The 20556-nt window shown below is 44.4% G+C and overlaps 1 protein-coding gene across 1 annotated transcript in view; it reads left to right on the top strand.

Annotated features, from left to right (window-relative positions):
- The first annotated feature begins 1141 nt into the window (after positions 1-1141).
- gsg1l2b (gsg1-like 2b) overlaps positions 1142-20556 on the top strand; it is a 53089-nt gene continuing 33674 nt past the window's right edge. Inside the window, exon 1 of the mRNA XM_079578004.1 lies at positions 1142-1685. Within this exon, the coding sequence (XP_079434130.1) occupies positions 1379-1685 (307 nt within the window). The 5' untranslated portion in view covers positions 1142-1378. The remainder of the gene's footprint in view (positions 1686-20556) is intronic.

Below are 20556 nucleotides of genomic sequence, written 5' to 3'. Positions count from 1 at the left end.
GAGCGGAGCTCGCTGCAAATCCAGGACCACAGGGCACCTAGTTTTCCCATGGTTAATGGGACACACTGACCGTCGTACTGCAGTGGTCCCCAACCACCAGTACCATGTGACATGCCATTAAGCTGGTCCAAACTCTTGATAGAAACTGGTCATAGAAAACCTCTGGACTCTGGTTTCATCACAGACGGATGAGCTGAATGTGTGTCGTCTGTGCCTCTGCCTTTCACATTCTCCCTCAGCTCGTGCTCATTTCTCCAACGCTCCATCAGCTGCAGCCTCAACACTTTGATTTGCATTTACTGAGCTTTAATTGTCCTAGAGAAGAGAGACCGTGTCATCACAGAGCTGTGAAACATGACCCAGTCCAGTTACACATGTGTTCCTTCACCGTCCCATCACGGGAGGCAGAGATACGTCTCAGTGTTAACGTGTGTTCTTCAGCCCCATGTGCAGAGCAGGTCCGCTTTAACATTTGCAAACATTCCACCAAACAGGAATGAGGGGGAATGTGGATACATGGGAAACTTTTCAGCAAAATGTTGTGAGTTTTTCATCCAGGACTGTTGTTGAATGTGTTTGGTGGGTCGGGGCCCCAAAGTGGGTCGCAGAACCCTTTTCAGTGGGCCGCGAGCCTTTTCCTCTGTACATTCCTTTCAAACGCTTCTCTCCCATATTGCCATAATAAAAGTATTGGCTTAGAGAAACATCATTAAGTTTATTCAACATTTATTTGTGGAGAACATTTTTTACAGCAAATGTAAATCTTTACTTTTTGTCGCGGCTTCACATCATGGATGATGGTGGGTCTTCATGGCATCCCAGTGTGGGAACCACTTTTTTTTAATGTATGCAGTAAAAATATTTGAGAAATTTCTTCAGCAAATGTAGATTTAATGCCAGTTTTGCCCAATTTATTCAATGACTTAACGCCCGCAGAAAGTTATAAGTGATACCAATACCACTGAACAGGTCAGGGTCTTTTCCTCGTACAGAAAACGCGCCGGTCCTGATTGGGCTGCGCTCCGGTCTGCAGGCTCCGTTAATAAAATTCCCGCGCGTGTGGGTGACTGGTGAGGGAGGTGTGGAGGAGGAGGAGACGCGCGTGGGGGAGAGAAAGGGCACAGGAGGAGGAGGGGGAGAGAGTACAAAACGAGCGCGGAGGCAGCGCTGGAGCGGCAGATGTGACCGGAGCGCACACGCGGCGGGGAGAGCTTCGCCAGCGCGTAATTAGCCGCGGATACGTTAACCGGGAGTAAACGGATTATGAGGAATTAAAAAAAAAACAAGCTTCCCCCTCCCTGCTCCCTCCTCCCCCTCCTCCCCCTCTCCGTGGATTAAAAAAAGTCCTCCGCGCGCACACACACTCTCGCCGCGCGTTATGGGGATAGACCGGCGGCGAAGGAGGGCGTCCCTGGCTCTCTCCCTCAACTTTCTGGCGCTCTTCCTGGCCGTGTCCGCGCTGACCACGAGCTACTGGTGCGAGGGGACGCGGAAGGTGGTCAAGCCGTTCTGCACCGGCCCCGTGACCAACGTGAGGCAGGCGTTCTGCATCCGCTTCAACAGCTCCAACATCAACGACACGCGCCTGGTGCAGTACATCTGGGAGACCGGGGAGGACAAGTACGTGATGAGGAAGTTCCACACCGGGATATGGTTCTCCTGCGAGCAGAACATCAACATGACCGGTGAGTGCTGCCGGTTACACGTAAACTGGGGCCGATGGGTTTTATACAGAAGAGCAGCCAAAGTAACTAAGAGTCAAAAAGTACTTGGAGAAAATGTTACTCGAGTAACTGAGGGTAAAAGTCTGATTCGCCTTTCAGTCATGACTTAAATGATGAGAAACAAAACATGAATAATGTGAAAATTCTCATATTTTCAAATAAAATATCTTTAAAAGAAATCATATTGAAGTAACAAAATGAAGATTTGTCGCTCAAAGATTTACTCACATTGTCATAGTTACATTTTTTACTCCAGTAAGAAACAGATACTTCATTTTAATATTACTAAAAAGTATGGTATGAAAAGACTACAGTTGCTTCAAAAAGTCAATACTCAGACTCTACCTCTGACGCTAAGTGGGCTGATGGCACAGACTGGTTGCCTCACTTCCATCAGTCTACCCCAGGGCAGCTGTGGCTACAATAGTAGCTTACCACCAAGTATGGAGTGAATGAATAATGTAAATGTAAAGAGTCTTTTAGTGTCCAGAGAAGCGCTATATAAAACCAATGCATCATTATTTATCATCATCATCATCATCATCATCATCATCATCATCATCATCATTAACCCACCTCTGGGTTTTAACATTGTTTATTTCATTTAGGCAAGGCATTTCGTACACAAGGCAACTCAATGTGCCTCGAAATAGCAGTTCAAACCTTTTCTTTATGGGGTACATGAGCACAGAGCAAGGGGTTCTTGGAACTGTTTTTTATAACAAAAAAATATGGTGAAACCGAGTAGAATTTCAATGACTTTCCAAGGAAAGTTAGATTTAATGATGTTTTGTCGTAAACATGTTACATTTACACTTATACACTGTATACTTGCAAGTATATGTTGCAAGTATACAGTGTGAGAGATTTTTCCTGTCCTTGTCATAAAAATGTAAAATGTTTGCTTTGAGAGAATTTTAGCTATATTTCAAACACAACACATTCCTAAACACTGAGTAATCTTAGGGTATAATATTGGTACGATTCTCGGGGTAAGGGGTACTCGGAGTATATATGAAGGAGAAGAAAGGTTGGGGACCACTGTTTTAGACGACTGACTTGAAACAAACATGTGTATAGCACAATTTCTTGATTTCATATTTCCATATTTAAAACACGAGGCATCATTTTATGCTGACAAATGTTCAGCAACTGTATATATTGTGGAAGTGGAATCCGTATGATATAGAGAAAGGACAAATGTTAAAACAGTAAAGTTGGTGACACTTTGGTACCCATTTCCAGTGAAGAAAAGCATGGGCCCCGCCCACTGAGCCGTAATAATAATAAGTAATTACAGACAGTAGCTCCTAAAGCAGCTGTCGCTTTCCACAGGAGGAACTATCTGGGTTTGTCCACTTACAGAACCGCTCAACGATACCAGTTTGTATTATATCTTTAGATCCAAGTTTTGATGCTGTTGGTCCAGAGATAGCATGAAAGGTATTTTCAGTTCACTTACATTTTGTAAGTTTTTTCCTCATTTTTTTGGCCAATACTTTTTTTTTTCTTCCTTTAATGTATGTTTGCCCCATTTTTTTTCTTTTTACATATTTTTTTTCTATTTTTGCCCAATTTCCCCCTCATTTATTATGACTAATACTGTCACTAGTTTCCGCCACATTTTCCCATTTTCACCCAATTTATTCAGCTTCTTTTCCCCAAATGATTCCCCATTTTCACACATTTATGAACATTGGAGATACCTCTACTACCTCTACTACCTATACGATGCCTATACTAAACTATTTGATGACAGATAGTTTAGTATAGGTATCGTTCAGGTATTGGTATCGAATACTGCTATGGAAAACAGTGTAACAGCACCCACTCCTAGTCTTATCCAGGTGCTGAATGAGCAGTACTTTACATTTGCCTGTGCTATCTTGTGGACTTGTTGCACCTGATTTACCATTAGAAACTATCCATATTATTATTGTTCACAAATGTGATGTGTAAATAAGTTCACTGGTGAAAATGTCTGGGACAGAAGGCACTTGTCACTTGTTTTGAATGTAGTCCTCGTTCATTGGCGTGTTATGGTTAATTAAGTAAATTATTATCTGTAGTTACATTATTGGTTCATATAAACTTCATTTTGAGCCAAATCTCATCCTGTGCTGCCAGGTCACATCCATATTAGCTCTGTCTGGACTTTGTGAAGGACATTTGCGATGTGTTTTTCATACACGTTCATAAACTCCACTTTAAATCATCTGGAGGAAATAGAATCAGGAGGAACGATGCGTCATGACCTTGTGCTTCCAGACAAATGACGCGAAAAGTTTATTTTTACTACTGTCTGGCTGCAGAGGTGCGAAAGGAGATAAAGAACACCGGCTACACGACTTCTCCAGCTTTGAATTTCCTTTCGTCAAAAAGTTGCCTAGAGAAAGAGGTTCATTATCTGCCGACCTTTTACTTTCACTCCTTACTTTTGAAACTTTACTCTTTAAATGTAAAAATGGACTTGTTTCTTCTCTTTAGAACCACACGCTATTTTTCCCCATCTCATTGTGTTGGCAGTTTCACTTTGACCCATTGGTTTCAGTTTAGTTTATTCATTTTTTAAATTCATTTTTATTTTATTTTTTATACAAAATGATGCAAAGTATATTTGGACTCGTGGAAGACCACAGATGGTACGTGTACACTGGTACATGGACTTTGCTTCAACTGTTTTCGTTAGCTTTCCTTCGCCCAGCAGTTTTCCTTTGTAGTGGATGTGTTCCAAGTCCCTAAAGCTGTTTTTCCACTGGCAGACACTACTCAGAACCCGGTTAGCTTTTCTACTGCTGAGGCCAGGGCCAAACCGGTCTGACCAGGTAGAAGTTGAAGACAAACCTCTGTCTGTGGCCAAAGCGCTGAACCGAGATTAACGTGACGTGAACAGACGCTGACCTCTGATTGGCGAGAGAGAGGCCCGCTCTCACTATTAACACATTGGTCATACGGATTTAATATTTCACATCATACCGCTGTTCTAAAAGTCGATTTTGCCGATATTAGCTGGTGTTAGCCTAACACTAGCATGGTGCTGACCTTCATAGTTAGCTGCTTAAAGGAACAGGCCACGGTTTTTACATACTGAGATATGTTCTAAGCTTAGACGGGTTCATTTGTACCTGCCTGGTGTTCACGCGTGCCCTCAGTCACGCAAACACAGCACAGACAGCGTTAGCATTTAGCCTCTCCTCCTCTATAGCTCCAAATATAGGCCCATTGAGTTGCCTTGTGTCGCCTCCAAACGAGGTGAAGGTAGAAGCACACGAAAGTGAAGATATTACGGCACGGCTGTCGAAGTACTCCTGGTGTTATTACGCCTTACAATATAGTTCACCTTTTTATCCGTTTAGAAAATCCACATTGTTTAATTTTGTGTAATTATACTTTGTAGTGTAACACTTCACATGGGAAAACGTGGAAGAGCTTGGTAGCTTCGATCTTCACCTGGTTTGGAGCTATAGTGGAGAGCAGGAGAGGCTAAATGCTAACGCTGTCTGTGCTGTGTTTATGTGACTGAGGGCACACGTGTAGAACAGACAGGTACAAATGGACTCGTCTAAGCTCAGTATGTAAAACCGGTGGCCTGTTACTTTAAGGTGAGACACGGCAGGTGAAAGTATTGATTTTTCATCTGGCGGTCGAAGTAGAGATTTTTTTTAATCTAGTTTCCTCCCTTTACGTTTTCATGTCAGAGTATAAAAATGTCATTTTTCATTTATTTCAAGGATAGCCCCGTTGAGATGAACCATCTCTTTTTCAAGGGGGTCCTGAACACAAAGTAACAAAACAAAACATAGCAAGTATTGACACATACATACAACAGTCACATACACATAACAACATAACATCACATCACAAGGTCTCATGTCTTGTTCCCATCCCCGCCCACCCCACCAATGCCCCCACTTTCAATATAAAACAATATCTCTATAAAGAGAAAATAAATTAACATAAGAAGAGGGATAATAGAAAAGAAAAGAAATTGGACATTAGGAAAAATGCTAATAACATTGACATTGACATTTTAGATGATTGTACATGGATGTTTTGAATATATGTAAAGATGTCATTGATCTGAGTTCTATTGATAAGTGATTCCAGTCAGATGGGGCTTTATAACGAAAGGCTCTCCTGCCGGCCTCCTTTTTTACATGTGGTACTCGATAGAACGGTTGGTCCAGATCTCTAAGTGCATATGATGACGTAAAAAGAACCAGATGCTGTTTTAAATATGTGGGATAATCATATCGGATACATTTATAAACTAGAATAATCCAGTGGAGCCGTCTTCTGTCTTTGGGTTGTAGCCAGTCAAGTGTGTTATACATAGTACAGTGATGAGTCAAATAATTACATCGGAGCACAAATCTGCAGAGCGAGTTTGTGAGTGTTGTCAGTGGTTTAAAATGACAAAACTTACCCTGTAGGATGTTTATTTTAAAAGTAGCAGCTGCGTCGCTTCACAAAGCCGTCTTTCCCTCTCGTATTCATTCACAAATATTGACAGATTTTACATCCACATATCCTGAAAATCCGAATATGGTATTTTTCCTTCAGGGAGCCACCCGAGACAGAAGAGCGAAGAAAGGCACCACGCATGCACACTCAGTACACCACTTTAGGCCCATTTTTCTTTCTCTCCAAACTTTACAATCTTGAGCATAACAAGATTTTTAAGCTTTCTCTGAGGGATTTTTGAATATCTAATTCCCAGCCTTATTGATTCAGCTTTGAACCCAGAAAAAACAAGACAAAATTTGTTTTTACAGATTTTGTCTCTTATTTCAAAAACAAGATCCAAAATCCCTCTAAAAAAAATCTTTGTTACTAATATGTCAATAAAATAAACCATAAATTTAAATCTGGGTCAATCCGCATCTGCAATCTTGGCCATTTATTTTGTCTCAGATTCATATCAGTAATGTTCAACAAAAGTTTCAAATTGGTATCATTTTTATTTTTTCCCCCTATTCACCTGCAGTGTCTCGCCTTAATTCCTGCAGTATTTGCATTGACACGTCCACATTTGTTCTCATCGAGGCTTACAAAACTTTGAATGATGGTCTATACGCTCCTCTGCGGTTGTGTGGTGTAGTGGAATCACAAGTGTGTACCAGGTAGAGTCCAAACGTGACATTGTGAGCACATAGACCGTGCCGTGCGTGGTAGGACCATGTTCAGTGGAAAGACTCCTTGATTGGACTCGGTTGTTTGAGTCGATGACGTTTCACCTTTCATCCAAGTGGCTTCTTCATGCTCATATTCATTTTTGGTAATAAGCTGGTTTGTTCATATGGCAGTGTGATGCATAATCTGTCTCTGTGCCGTTAGAGCTTCACCAGTGAGTGACCATCAGGCCCAGATCAGGACTAAAAAGAAAACCCGGTCTGATGAGGGTCTGAATCTCTCTTTAGGGGTGCTTGTACTGTGTTATCCAGGAGCAGGTAGGAGGGTGTACGTCTTTGCTTTACCCCTAATGGCACGTTAGTGCTCTGATCTCTGACACAGAAAGCATTGGGTTAGTTGGTGCCCATATGAATTCATCACACACATGTGCAAAGTGATGCAAATGTCCCACAATGAACTGGTGACCTTCATTTAGCACAAGGAGGTGTTAAAAAGACCAGACTTACAGACTCTCGCTCACGCTGGGGGCAACCACTGAAATGAACATGCTGACTTCTGACAGCCCTTCCTGCTTAGATCCACCATCCCATAAAACGTCCGGAAAATTATTTGCATAAAGAAACGAGATTTGCGGGTAGTAAAGAGTCCTGCATCTCACGCTAAAGTGATGCAGCTGCTCTCGCACTCAGTTTCTACTGTCAAAACTCCTCTGCACTCGAATTCAGTTTCTGTGCTCTCAAAACACTTCTGCGCTCATGTGTGCTCGTGCCTTGCAATCATCCATCCATTTTCTTCCGCTTTATCTGGGGCCGGGTCTCAGAGGCAGCAGTCTCAGCAGAGATGCCCAGACTTCCTGATCCACACACCCCTCCTCCAGCTGTTCTGGGGGGACCTCGAGGCGACACCATAGTTCCACCAGGGTGTCCTGGGTCTTCCACGAGGCCTCTTCCCACTAGGACATGCCTGGAACACCTCCCGTGGGAGGCGACCAGGAGGTATCCGGAACAGATGCCCTAGCCACCTCAGCTGGCTGCTTTCAACGTGAAGGAGCAGCGACTCTACTCCGAGCTCCTCCTGGGTAACTGAGCTCCTCCCCCGATCTCGAAGGGTGCGCCCAGCCACCCTGCGAAGGAAACTCATTTCGGCCGCTTGTATCCGCGATTTTGTCCTTTCGGTCATGACCCAAATCTCATGACCATAGGTGAGGGTGGGAACGTAGATCGATCGATAAATCGAGAGCTTTGCACCGACTCAGCTCCCTCTTCACCACGACAGACCGATACAGCGACCGCATCACTGCTGACGCCGCACTGATCCGTCTATCGATCCAACGCTCCATCCGTCCCTCACTCATGAACAAGACCCCGAGATACTTGAACTCCTCCACTTGAGGTAAGGACTCCCCACCGACCTGTTGGAGGTGCTGATCCTCATCCCGGCCGCTACACACTCGGCTGCAAACCGCCCCAGAGCGTGCTGAAGGTCCTGGTTTGTTGAAGCCAACAAAACAACATTGTCTGAAAACAGCAGAACCGGTGACAAAGGGCAGCCCTGGCGGAGACCAACATGCACTGATCCCCCTTTTTAAAAAGAAGGACCACCTTCCCGGTCTGCCAATCCAGGGACACTGTCCCCGACCACCACACGATGTTGCAGAGACGTGTCAACCAAGACAGTCCTACAACATCCTGACACTTAAGGTACTCAGGACGAATCTCATCCACCCCCAGAGCCTTGCCGCCGAGGAGCTTTCTCATCACCTCGGTGACTTCAGCCCCGGTGATGGGCGAGCCCCCCTCCGAGTCCCCAGCCTCTGCTTCCTCATCGGAAGACGTGACGGTGGGATTGAGGAGATCCTCGAAGTACTCCTTCCACCGCCCGACGACATCCCCAGTCGAGGTCAGCAGCTCCACACCCGCACTGTAAACAGTGTTGGTGGAGCACTGCTTCCCCCTCCTGAGGCGCCAGATGGTTTGCCAGAATCTCTTCGAGGCCGACCGATAGTCCTCCGCCATGGCTTCTCCGAACTCCTCCCAGACCCAGAGTTTTTGCCTCTGTGACCGCACGAGCTGCAGCACGCTTGGCCTGCCGGTGCCTCTCAGCTGCCTCCGAAGTCCCACAAGCCAACAAGGCCAGGCAGGACTCCTTCTTCAGCTTGACGGCATCCCTTACTTCTGGGCGCCACCACCGTGTTCGGGGACTTCCGCAGCGACAGGCACCAGAGACCTTACGGCCACCACTTTCTAGCAGCCGCATTGACAATGGAGGAGGAGAACATGGTCCACTCGGACTCCATGTCCCCAACCTCCACAGGAATTCCCATCCAGGTCTCACTGTCGTTACCCACGTGGGCGTTGAAGTCCCCCAGTAGAACAGTGGAGTCCCAAGTTGGAGCACCATCTAATACCCCTCCCAGGGACTCCAAGAAGACCGGGTACTCTGCAGCGATGTTGGGCCCGTAGGCCGAGACAACGGTGAGAGACCTGTCCCCGACCCAAAGGCGTAGGGACACAACCCTCTCATTCACCGGGGTGAACTCCAGTGGCTGAGCTGGGGGGATATGAGCAAACCCACCCCGGCCCGCCGTCTCTCCCCGCGGGCAACTCTAGAAAAATGGAGCGTCCAGCCTCTCTCCAGGAGTTGGGATCCGAAACCCAAGCTGTGCGTGGTGAGCCCAACTACATCCCGGCAACTCTCAACCTCCCGCAGAAGCTCAGGCTCCTCCCCCCCAGCGAAGTGACGTTCCATGTCCCGAATGCCAGAAGCTGCGCACGCGGACCACTTGACTTGCAACCACAAAACACATTTTACCTCTCACAAAGTGTGACAAGCGACTTAACAACCAATCCCAGAACAGGATTTAGACATTTCTTTGATTAGATCTAATTTGGTAAGACCCCAGACATAAGCTTTGCCATCCAGATCTGAGAGCGCAGGAGCGTTTTGAGAGTGAGGGAAAAGAGGTTGCGGGAGTACAGAAATTTACACACTCAGCTTCATACACTCGAGGTCCAAAAGTAGCACTACAAACTAAAATCTTACAGGCAGTACAGTTGGAGCACAGCTGTCTGTTTCTAACTACCTGCAACTTGTACAATTTGAAGACATGAGGAACGGTTTTATAATTACCACTGATGCAGCATCGAAATGACTCACAGTTTCCAGTGTCTCCATAAAAGATATTGTCCCTTTGTCGCGTCTGAAGCGAAGGCCGTCGCCGTAGCGTCATGTGCGTGGGAAATGCAGCATTGCCATATAATCATCATGATACATTTGCAGTGAAGTGTGCGCTCGTGCTGGCGGTCGCACAATACACTGCTCACAGACGACATTATGGATAGTACAATGGTGATAATTGGGGCGTTTAGCGTCTGTACGAGGCGTTCAGGGAAGCTATTGTGTTGGAAACGAGGATGTGTCGTCATGAGCAGGATGTGAATGAAATGTCTTAGACAGTTTCAGGTGCTGCTTAAGTCTGGGGGAGGATAAGAGTATGAATGGAACGCTGTCTGAGTTAAATGGACAGTGATTCAGCCTGTAGTTTAATATTGACAAGGACAGGCCAGGATTCTATTAAGCAATTCTTCTCACTCAACTGTTAGATCAAGATATAACACAATTAGGTCGACGCTGGGTTAAATTAAGCGTATACGGGGTTATATATCGAACAAATCAAACCAACTGGAGTATCAGTAACACTTTATTTTACAATACCCCTGATACACTGTACCTGCCAAATGAGTACAATGTAATGTGATCTGTAACAATGTGAGATGAAAAGTTTCTGAGGTCTTACAAAAGTTTGGACATAAGACCCTAACTAACCCGAACCTTAAGGGTATTATTACATTATGTAAAGGAGGTGTCGGGAAGGAGACCCAAACTTGTGACCTCAGATAAGGACTGATACAAAATCCTCAATCTCCCCAGGTTGTCTGGTCAGAACAATGATAGAGACAAATTTCACACTTTCATGCCCCTTTATTGAAACAGGTCAATGAGGTTCTGGATTGTTATGTTCATGATGTTCATGTGGTTCATGGTTTCTACAAAGAAAACAGAAAAAGAAATAGACTTATGAATACGTACATAACAATAAATACACTTATAAAATGAGGAATGAAAAGAGGATTTCTAAATCACTACAGTGGCTATGATACAACTACAAAGAACAATAAAATCTCCAAATTGTAAATATATATATAATATATATTATATGTTATATATTATATATCTATAATAGAAAACGCAAACTCCATGGCCGCCGCCATAAGCTCCATGGGCGCCGCCATGTTTATTTCCCATACCGCCTTTGAAGCTAAGCAGGGAAGGGCCTGGAGGACAGGGATGGGAGACCGTTTGGGAACACCAGGAAGCCTGGCGACAGTAGTGAGTGTGTGAGTGGTTGGTGGTGGGGGCTGATGTGCGCAGACTGGTTGCCTCGCTTATCATCACCGAGTATGGAGTGAATGAATACTGCATCAAATTGTACAACAACTTTGAGCGTCTGGAAAAGCGCTATATAAGACTTGCCATGTTTATTTCCGAAAAATACGCGCCATTTGACCGTGCGGGCATTGGCCACGGGTCCATATGGACCGCGGTGCTGCTGTCCGAGGACAACCCGCCGTCACAACAACGCAAGTGCACGAGATCTGACTGCCGTGCCTGTGTGTGTGTGTGTGTGTGTGTGCGTGTGTGTGTGTGCTTCCAAACAGGGCGATGTGTGTCATCGTCACTCACGCTAAACTGCAGCTGTAGACGCTCCGCACAGGAACAGATACATCCTCCAACACACATGACATCTGCGTGTCTTTGTTTAAGTTTAATTTAATTTAAGTTTAAGTTAATGTCAGAGGTGCAGACAAATGCGTAAGATCCAATCCTGGCCATATTCTGTCTCCAAAGCTTTGTCTCCGAAAAAAAGTACACGCAGAAACACGAGCTTCAAATGAAACGCGCTGCTCCGAGTGCTTCAGCCTCCGTGTGCGGAGAGCGAAAATGAAACTACCACTTAACGAGCGCATGGCCTGCACTGTAATGCTTTTTTTTTTTACTTCCTTTGCTGCTGTACCATTTATTTTCTATTTTTTCGTTACATTTTATAAAGCGGCTTTGAAAGCCAATTGTATTCTGAGGATATAAATACTGTCTAATAAAAAACAACTTGCATCAAACATTCCAATTGCAGTTTGTTTGAAATTATTTTTAGCATTCATTATTTTACACATTTGTAGTGGCCATAGTTTTTGGAATGGGTTGGGAACCACAGGTCTACTTAGTACGGATCTACAGCTATACGGAGTGACGGGTTATAGGGACTATACTGGACATTTCTTTGTAATAACTCATAATCTCTGAATATCAAATGTGGAGACTAATATATATGGCACATGCAATACTGTCTTAAATAGCACAGTAAAGGCATGAAGATGATGAAACTGCCTGTTTGGCTGAAACCATCAAAACTCAGCACTATGAAGATTTGGCTGGGAAAAGTTTAAATTGCACCACATCTGAGAGCTTGCAGGCAGGCTGGTGTCACATGACCAGAGATAAGGCCTACGATGTGCACAGCTAAAAACACTGTAAAATCGCTCTAAACACCTCTAAAGACATGGGATGGTGGGAAACTATAATGAAGCCTACATATGTAGCAGATATGAATAACTTTGGTTCTGTTATTTAGCTCCGGGAATGCAAAATATTGATTGAATCGTACACCTATGACATTACGCTAAACAATAAATACGCAACAATGTTTACATAGACTCACATTCTCATGGACGCATGAAGAAGAACTGAAGAATAAAGATAATTTCCCAGGATTTACCAGAGCGAGGATGGAGTGAGTGTCCCCGATGAAAGTTACTTGCACACGTGGCCATACCACCTTTGCTATGCCCGATCCCGTCAGACCTTGGAAGCTAAGCAGGGAAGGGCCTGGGCGGTACTTGGATGGGAGACCATTTGGGAACACCAGGAAGCCAAGCGAATGTTGTGAGTGAGTGAGTGAGTGAGTGAGTGAGTGAGTGAGTGAGTGAGTGAGTGAGTGAGTGAGTGAGTGAGTGAATAATGCAATGTAAAGCGTCTTTGAGTGTCCAGAAAGGCGCTATATAAAACTGAGTCCTGGTTGGTGGAGAAAAAGGGGGAGGTGGAGGTGAATTCTGATTGGCCCCTCCTAGAGCCGCCACCTTAAAGTGGTGGAGGGGTTTGAGCACCCAAATGATCCTGGGGGCTATGTTGTTGGGGGCTTCATGCCCCTGGTAGGGTCTCCCAGGGCAAACAGGTTCTAGGTGACGGGTCAGACAAAGAGCGGTTCAGAAGCCCCTCATGAGAGACCAACGGGCCCGGTCAATCGTGAGGCCGTCCTTCTGTGGACCCACCACCGGCAGGAGGAGACATAAGGGCCTGGTGCAGTGTGATTTGGACAGCTCCAACGGCTGCCCCCACGACCCGGCGATGGATGGATGGATGGATGGATGGATGTAAGGAATTCTGATTGGCCTAACTGTTGCTGGGCTGTTGCCGGGGCTCTTGTATGAGAATGGAAAGTGAAACTACGGTAGAACTAGATAATAACTTATAATAGACAAGATAAAGTCAGAACCTTCTTTACACATTATGTACCTCCAAAGTAATAACACACATTATTCCATTTTGTATGTACTACATAGGTACTCATGCATGTAAACACGCCACGTCGAATTGTAGCCATCCGTCCCGCACTCACATAGACACTCGCACTCATTCTGGCCTATTGTACATGTTTTTAGTAGTACCCGGAGGACACCTACGCAGACACAGGGAGAGCATACAAACTAATGGGACGTTAGTGCTCTGATCTCTGACACAGAAAGCATTGGGTTAGTTGGTGCCCATATAAATTCAGCACACACATGTGCAAAGTGATGCTAATGTCCCATAATGAAATGGTGACCTTCATTTAGCACGAGGAGGTGTTGAAAAGAGCAGAGGTTTACTGGAACACTGACGGTTCAGTATTCATTAAATGTAAATGCACCGACAGTCCTTGGTTATAGTAGATCTTTCCCTGAATACATATATGTTGATCAACGGCCGCTGAGACATGTACATGTTGTAACAGTCAGGTTTAGTGCAGTTATAATATTAGAAGTATTACTGTAATTCTGAATCTCAAAGAGCATTGCATTACCCAAATAGGCTCATTTCGTAGGAAGTTTACTACGGTGGTAAGCTGTAGGCTCTGGGGAAGCAGCAGTGTCTTCTATCTTGGGACTGTGTTAGGTTTGACACAAACTGCGGCTAAACAATTGGGAAATTGTCATTATAAAGGCCATGTTCTCAAATGTATTTTTCTCTCATTGGTGCGACAACATCTCCACTTCAGTAGCTCATACAGACTTCAAATTTCCCAGCCTTGGAAGATTTTTTCAGAGGGAAAGCAACATTTAAATTGTTACAGATTACTGCTTATTTTAAAACTAAATAAGATCCAAAATCCCTCTGAAAAAGTCTTTGTTATGCATATGTCACAAAATGAAACCATAAATTTGATTTTGTCGGCAAAAATATGGGAACTTTGGACATTTTTAGGCATAAAAGACTTTATTTTTATATGAAAACATAAAATGACAGGAAACTTCCAATACATTTTTTCTCATATTTATGTCACTAATCTACAGGAAAAGTTCCAAATTGAAATCTCTACATTTAAAAGTTTCCCTATTCACCTGCAACGTCTCGCCTTAAAAGAATGGATATGTTCTTGCCTGAGCTTAGACGAGTTGATGCGTACCTGTCTGATCTTTGTGTGTGCCCTCAGTCACGCAAAACGACCAAAGATGTTGTTAGCATTTGGCCTCTCCCATTGCATTCCTATAGCTCCAAACGGGGGTGAAGTTGGAAGGTACCAAGCTTTTCCACAGGCCCACAGACAGACAGGTACACATCAACTCGTCTAAACTCAGGTAAGAACATATCACAGTATTGAAAAACGGTGGCCTGTTCCTTTAAATCATTATTTGTATATTGGGACATGCAGTGCGACCATACCATCTCTGCAGCACAGCCATAACGCACTGGCTAATGCTGACCTGGAGGAGCTGGAGAAGTGTGGGTCCATTTGTGCGTAGACTGCTGCCCTGTTGTCTCCACTGTCTCTTGGATGACTTGTTTAAAAGACAAAGGGCCAGTCTCTGTTCTCTGCCCACATCTGGTGCACTGTGTCTGGGCAGAGCTGCTGCGGAGCCTGGGTACGCTCTCTCTCTGTTGGAGTCATTTCCATAACAAACATATCGCCCAAACAGACAGACTCGCAGAGAGAGGGATACAGCTCTGAACGCAACAGACGCCATCTTGAAAATGTGCCTAATAACAGTGTGCGTTACAAATCCCCCAGGAGGACTGAGGAAAGGCGGTAAACTGAGTCAGAGGCCGGGAGCTTATTGCGTTGGAGAGGGAAAAATTTATGGTGTGATAAAACAATCCACGTTTTGGAAGAGAAGTGACAAATGTTTAGAACTTTCCAAAATCCTCATCAGAGCAGATCTTTTCTCAGGAGGACGAAGGACCAAAGTCTGCAATAAGTTTCATATTTGTGAATAGTGTCTTAAACTTAGCATTCACAGTGTCTTAGAGTTAAAGAGGGGGTATTATGCTTTTTTCAGCCACATAGCACCAGTCTATACCACACTACAATGATGACGAAACCTTCTGTTGGTCTGTCAATGCAGTAAATTAGAATAACTACCTTGTATAAAATTGCTCTTTCAAAATGGCGGTAGCGAATGACTTGAAATAGGCCTCTGTCTCTTTAAGAACCTCTGACCCTTTCCGACACGCCCCCTCCACACGCTGTCTGTGGCATCACAACAACACTGCGCTCGTTGTCTCAAGTATTGAAACTACGATCGGTGCATTTTAAATTTTATTGTTGGAAAGGAGCTACTGTTTATCACTTTGTGAACAATGGCCACACCGGATATTATTTGGAGACGAACCTTCCACACCGGACGCTTGGACGGGGCTCTTGCCTGAAAAATAACTGCTGTTTGGAGGCTATCTCTTTGCATCTGCCATGCCCTATGGATCTCTAACTATACCCCCATGGACGACACCAGGATCTGCAGGAGCCCATACGATTCAAAAGACGGACATTATCTGTGCAGGTGGACAATGGTTTTTCGAGGTTACCCGTTAGCTTGTTATAATCGACTACAGCTCATTGTTGATGAAAAGTCTGCAATAAACCACAAATGTGTAAAGCCAGGCTCATTGTGTGATCATCGTAAAGGCTGCTTCAAGCAGTTGCCTGTTTTAGTGACGTTTTCAATGCATAATATGCTGCTTGTATTCAGTGAATTTTCCCGTTAGCTTGTCGCGGCTAGCTTGTTAGCTCCGGGAGAAAGCCACACGGCTATGACCCATTGTAGATGAAATGTGTGCAATAAACTTCCAAATCAACAAGCCAGGCTCCGTGTGTGATCATTGTTAAACGGTTCTTTATGTGTGTGGTGGTTTTATTGACTTTATTTGTGCATATTTCTCGTTTTCACGTGATGACTCGAGGTTTAGCTTAGCATTAGCTTTCTCCGGAGGCTCTGTGCATCACCAAGGCCCAGCGCAGAACCAGACACTGAATTAAGCGTTCTTGTCACCGGTTTTAATCGTGGGTGTTTAGGTAACAGAAACACTGATGTGTGTCTTTGTAAAAGTCTGCTGTGGCTCCGGTTCACAACACATGAAGCTAATCCTCCATGATGACGCTGTTTACATCTTAGGGCTGGACACTGCGGGGAGGGGGTTCTGCTGAGGAGCAGTGGTTGGTTACTCGGCTGGTGACGAAAGGTCGGAGGCGTATCCTGGAGGTCGAGGGCGTTTCCTGAAGGAATCAGGCGTTTTATCCCTAAAATGGCTGCCATCAGAGTTTCTACAGACTACTCGAAAATACGTGAATGTGCCCAGGCAACACTTCAGGCATGGTTTTAATGAGGGAATGACTTAATAACATGATGTAAAGCTTGAAAAAGTCATTTTTGCATAATACCCCCCCTTTAAGTGAAGACACTGTGAATAGTGGAAACAACAATGTAGTTTTAATGACTCTATCAAAGAGTGAGTGAGGGAATGAAAGAACTTTGGCAATGTCTTTCACTTATTCTGCAATCGCGATTACCTACACTAACACAAGTACTATTGCATTAAGTAAATCACAACCTCAGACTCTTAAAGGCGGCCTGACGTCAGGGAGGGGCGTCTCTCCTCCCGCTGATGACAGAAGCCCGACACGCACCCTCTGCTTATACTTCCCGTATCTATTGAGAGAGTTCAAAGTCTTCTTTATTTTATACTACAGTCACCTTGAGTTCCTTCAAGCTTTCATCAATCAACAATCTACCCAAACACGGGCCTCCGTATAACTTATACAGACTTTGCTATTCTCGTTCATCTAGCGTATTTTTAACTGTAGTTGCGTTCCGCCTCTATAAATGTGAAATTCGAACTTACGACTCAGATAAAAACACAGTTTCTCCGTAGTACAAGTTAAGGTTATTCCCTACACCCACGGGATATACCATGCAGCAAAAATACTCACTCTGTTCCCAGTCGTGGCCCTCTCAGGTTTGAAGAAAACAGAACTTATTACTGAATATTGGTCTTAACTATGCGTCCTCGTGTGGGAGAATGGCATACAAGGTCAATATTCCTAAGATACTAAGCCAGAAGTGGACACGAACTAAAAATTGAAACTCGAGGACAGGTACTGCGTTTTGCGGATTTTTAATAAAGAAATTAAAATGCAGTAGAACACGCAGCAAGTACAACCTTCTCTCGAGGGTGCCCAAAAGCCCTCTGGATCAACGAAAAACATCCCCTTATATACGTTTACATTATCCCCTCCTCCTTGTTCTGAGTCACAGTCATGAGTTTGGAGTAAAACACAGGTTCGATTGTTGCTCGTACATGTCTGTGAGAGGAGGCCCCCCGTCTTATTGCTTGCCCTCTTCCATTCAATTTTTGGTTATGGTCCATTTCTACGTGACCTCATGTTCATTAATGTATGTATTACAATGTGTTTCATACATATCACATACATGGCCCACGTCCAAACACTGAATGGAACATTGTTTAAACAGGGAGCTGACCTCTCGGACTGCTCAGTCAAAGTTTCCACACTTTTCAACACACAAAAGCCTGGTCAATTCTAATACACAAAGGCCTGATTAAATGTATTCAACTATACTACTTTGATGTCGTTAAGTCCAAACCGACCCATTATTTTGTAAACCTTTTCCCTTTTCCCATAACATATTATGATCATATATTTAGCTGCTTAAAATATGCACAGCTCACTTTATAACATACTGGCTTGGCCATTATGTACTACACACTGAACAGGGAGACAGGCCTTTCAGGTTTTTGTGATTGCAGCTATTTCCGCAAAATCCAACCAAAATCAGTGCAACATTGCAACTTTTCCATCCATCCATCTTCTTCCACTTGTCCGTCGCCGGGTAGTGGGGGCAGCCGTTGGAGCAGCCCAAATCACATTGTACCAGCCCCTTATGGCTCCTCCTGCAAGTGGTGGGTCCACAGAAGGAAACTTTTCCAAATCCTCGCAATTTTCCCGCAACTATTCCTGAACTTCTGCAACTTCTTTCCTTTCCGTTCTTTCTATTAGTGCATAGGAAGTGGTGTCCAGCGCCTCCGCGGGGTTAGATCATTCAAACTGAAGGGACATTTGGCTCTATCCACATGAAGACAAAACGCTTATATTTTCAGAAACTTTCTTTGTAAGCCTGAAGCCAGCTTAGTAAATGTGTGCGTCCACATGGGTCGACTCAGGTCTGTGAAAACGGCGCAGTTCATCTTCCAGGCCTGTGTGAGGCGCTGTGACGCTAACACAGATAATGGAACAAGATGTAGAGGCGCATGTGCAGCAAACTTTAGTGGAATGTAAACAGTGAAAATGAAACTGATTCAAGGATTTACCATCTACAGAAGAGACGACGAGGAGAGTTCATTCTTCAGACGTAACGGGACTAAAGCAGAAGTGACTTTTACTGTCAGTCCAAAAACACAGACTGACTCGGCAGTGTTTTTCTACTTGTCACCTGTGGCTTGTGGACTGCAGTGGAGCAAAGAGGAGCGGAGTAAAACCATCATAGATCCATAAGTAAAACCTATTCTAAGGTCACTAGATTATGGATCACAGACACCACTCTGGAGCTGTGATGTCATCGTTTTAGTAAAAGTTATGGAGACATCGTAACAACGGCGCCGCGTAAACAGCGTTTTGCAATCTTTCCACTCTGGGACCTAGTTTGGAAAATGTTGGTCTACAGACCCCCAAAACGCCGGACTTGTATGGACGATACACTGGAGTGATAAAATATCTTTGCGTTTGGTCCTCAGCTTGACTTCATATGGTCAGGGCCTAAGTCTGAGACACATGGCCTTATTTTGGGGAAAGAAATGAAAGGAAGGTGAGACAGAGGGAGAAGGATGAGACGGTGAGCGTGACGCCAGGACAACGGCGATACGAGAGCAGTGTTTACCACTTACCAAGTCGCTTTGAGCCGCAGAGAGGCGTCAGCCTGAAGAGGGGAGGAGGGGACGAGGGGGAGAAGGTGAGGTTCAGGGAGAGGACGGGGGAGACGAGCGTCTTCGTGGTGTTGTTGCGAGGGAGAGAGAGAGCGAGAGAGAAGGCAGCGCTCTGCGTTTCTGTCGTTAGATCACATTGAAAGGATCTGTATCACGCTGTTTTAGCCATCCCAAAGTAAAGGCATTCATATCATATATTGTACCTCTACCACTATGGAGTACACTTTTTTGTGAGAAATATCAGTATTTTCTGGGGGTATTATGCAAACCTGGAAGACACAACGCTTGGATTCTGTTCTGTTCTACCCCCTCTCTCTGAGCAAATCTGCTCATGCATTATTAGCAGTAAAAGAAATATAAATAAACAGCAATAACTGACGTTACTTCACAATGCAGTTATAAGAAGTTTAAATCTGCAACACAGCGTCATAAATGGCTAGCACACACGCTAACACACATGATAACACACACGATAACACACACGCTAACACACACGATAACACACACGATAACACACACAATAACACACACGATAACACACACGCTAACACACACGCTAACACACACGATAACACACATGATAACACACACGCTAACACACACGCTAACACACACGCTAACACACATGATAACACACACGATAACACACACGCTAACACACACGATAACACACACGATAACACACACAATAACACACATTTGGATTGACTCACCATCGCTCTGGTCCATCAGGTGTTTACATTATGGGACTCGCGTTGGTTATAAAAGTGAATCCACTTTGATTTTGGTGAAGGTTCACCAAACATCCATCAGTGACAGTCACAGGCGAGGTTTTTTTTTTGGCGAGTGGCCTCTTCTTTAGGAAGGTTGAATAAAGTCCTGTACTCTTGTAGTCAAACACGTTGACGTGACATTATCGTTAGGTAAGAAAAAAGAACAGGCGTGTCCAGAGAAGGTTAGAAAGAGCTCCTTCTTCACAACTTTCAGTGGAAACATGACGTCAACATGACATCAAGTTCATACACATTTAGCATTTATATTTATTGTGCCATGTTAGAAAATGGCTGAAATGTGATGAAATATCCATCCATTTATCCAAAGTTTCAGTTCT

This window comes from Gobius niger (genome assembly GCF_951799975.1).
Source record: "Gobius niger genome assembly, chromosome: 19".
Lineage (NCBI taxonomy): Eukaryota > Metazoa > Chordata > Actinopteri > Gobiiformes > Gobiidae > Gobius > Gobius niger.
The sequence above is the reverse complement of the archived record's forward strand: the minus strand, read 5'-3'. Positions and strand labels throughout refer to the sequence as shown.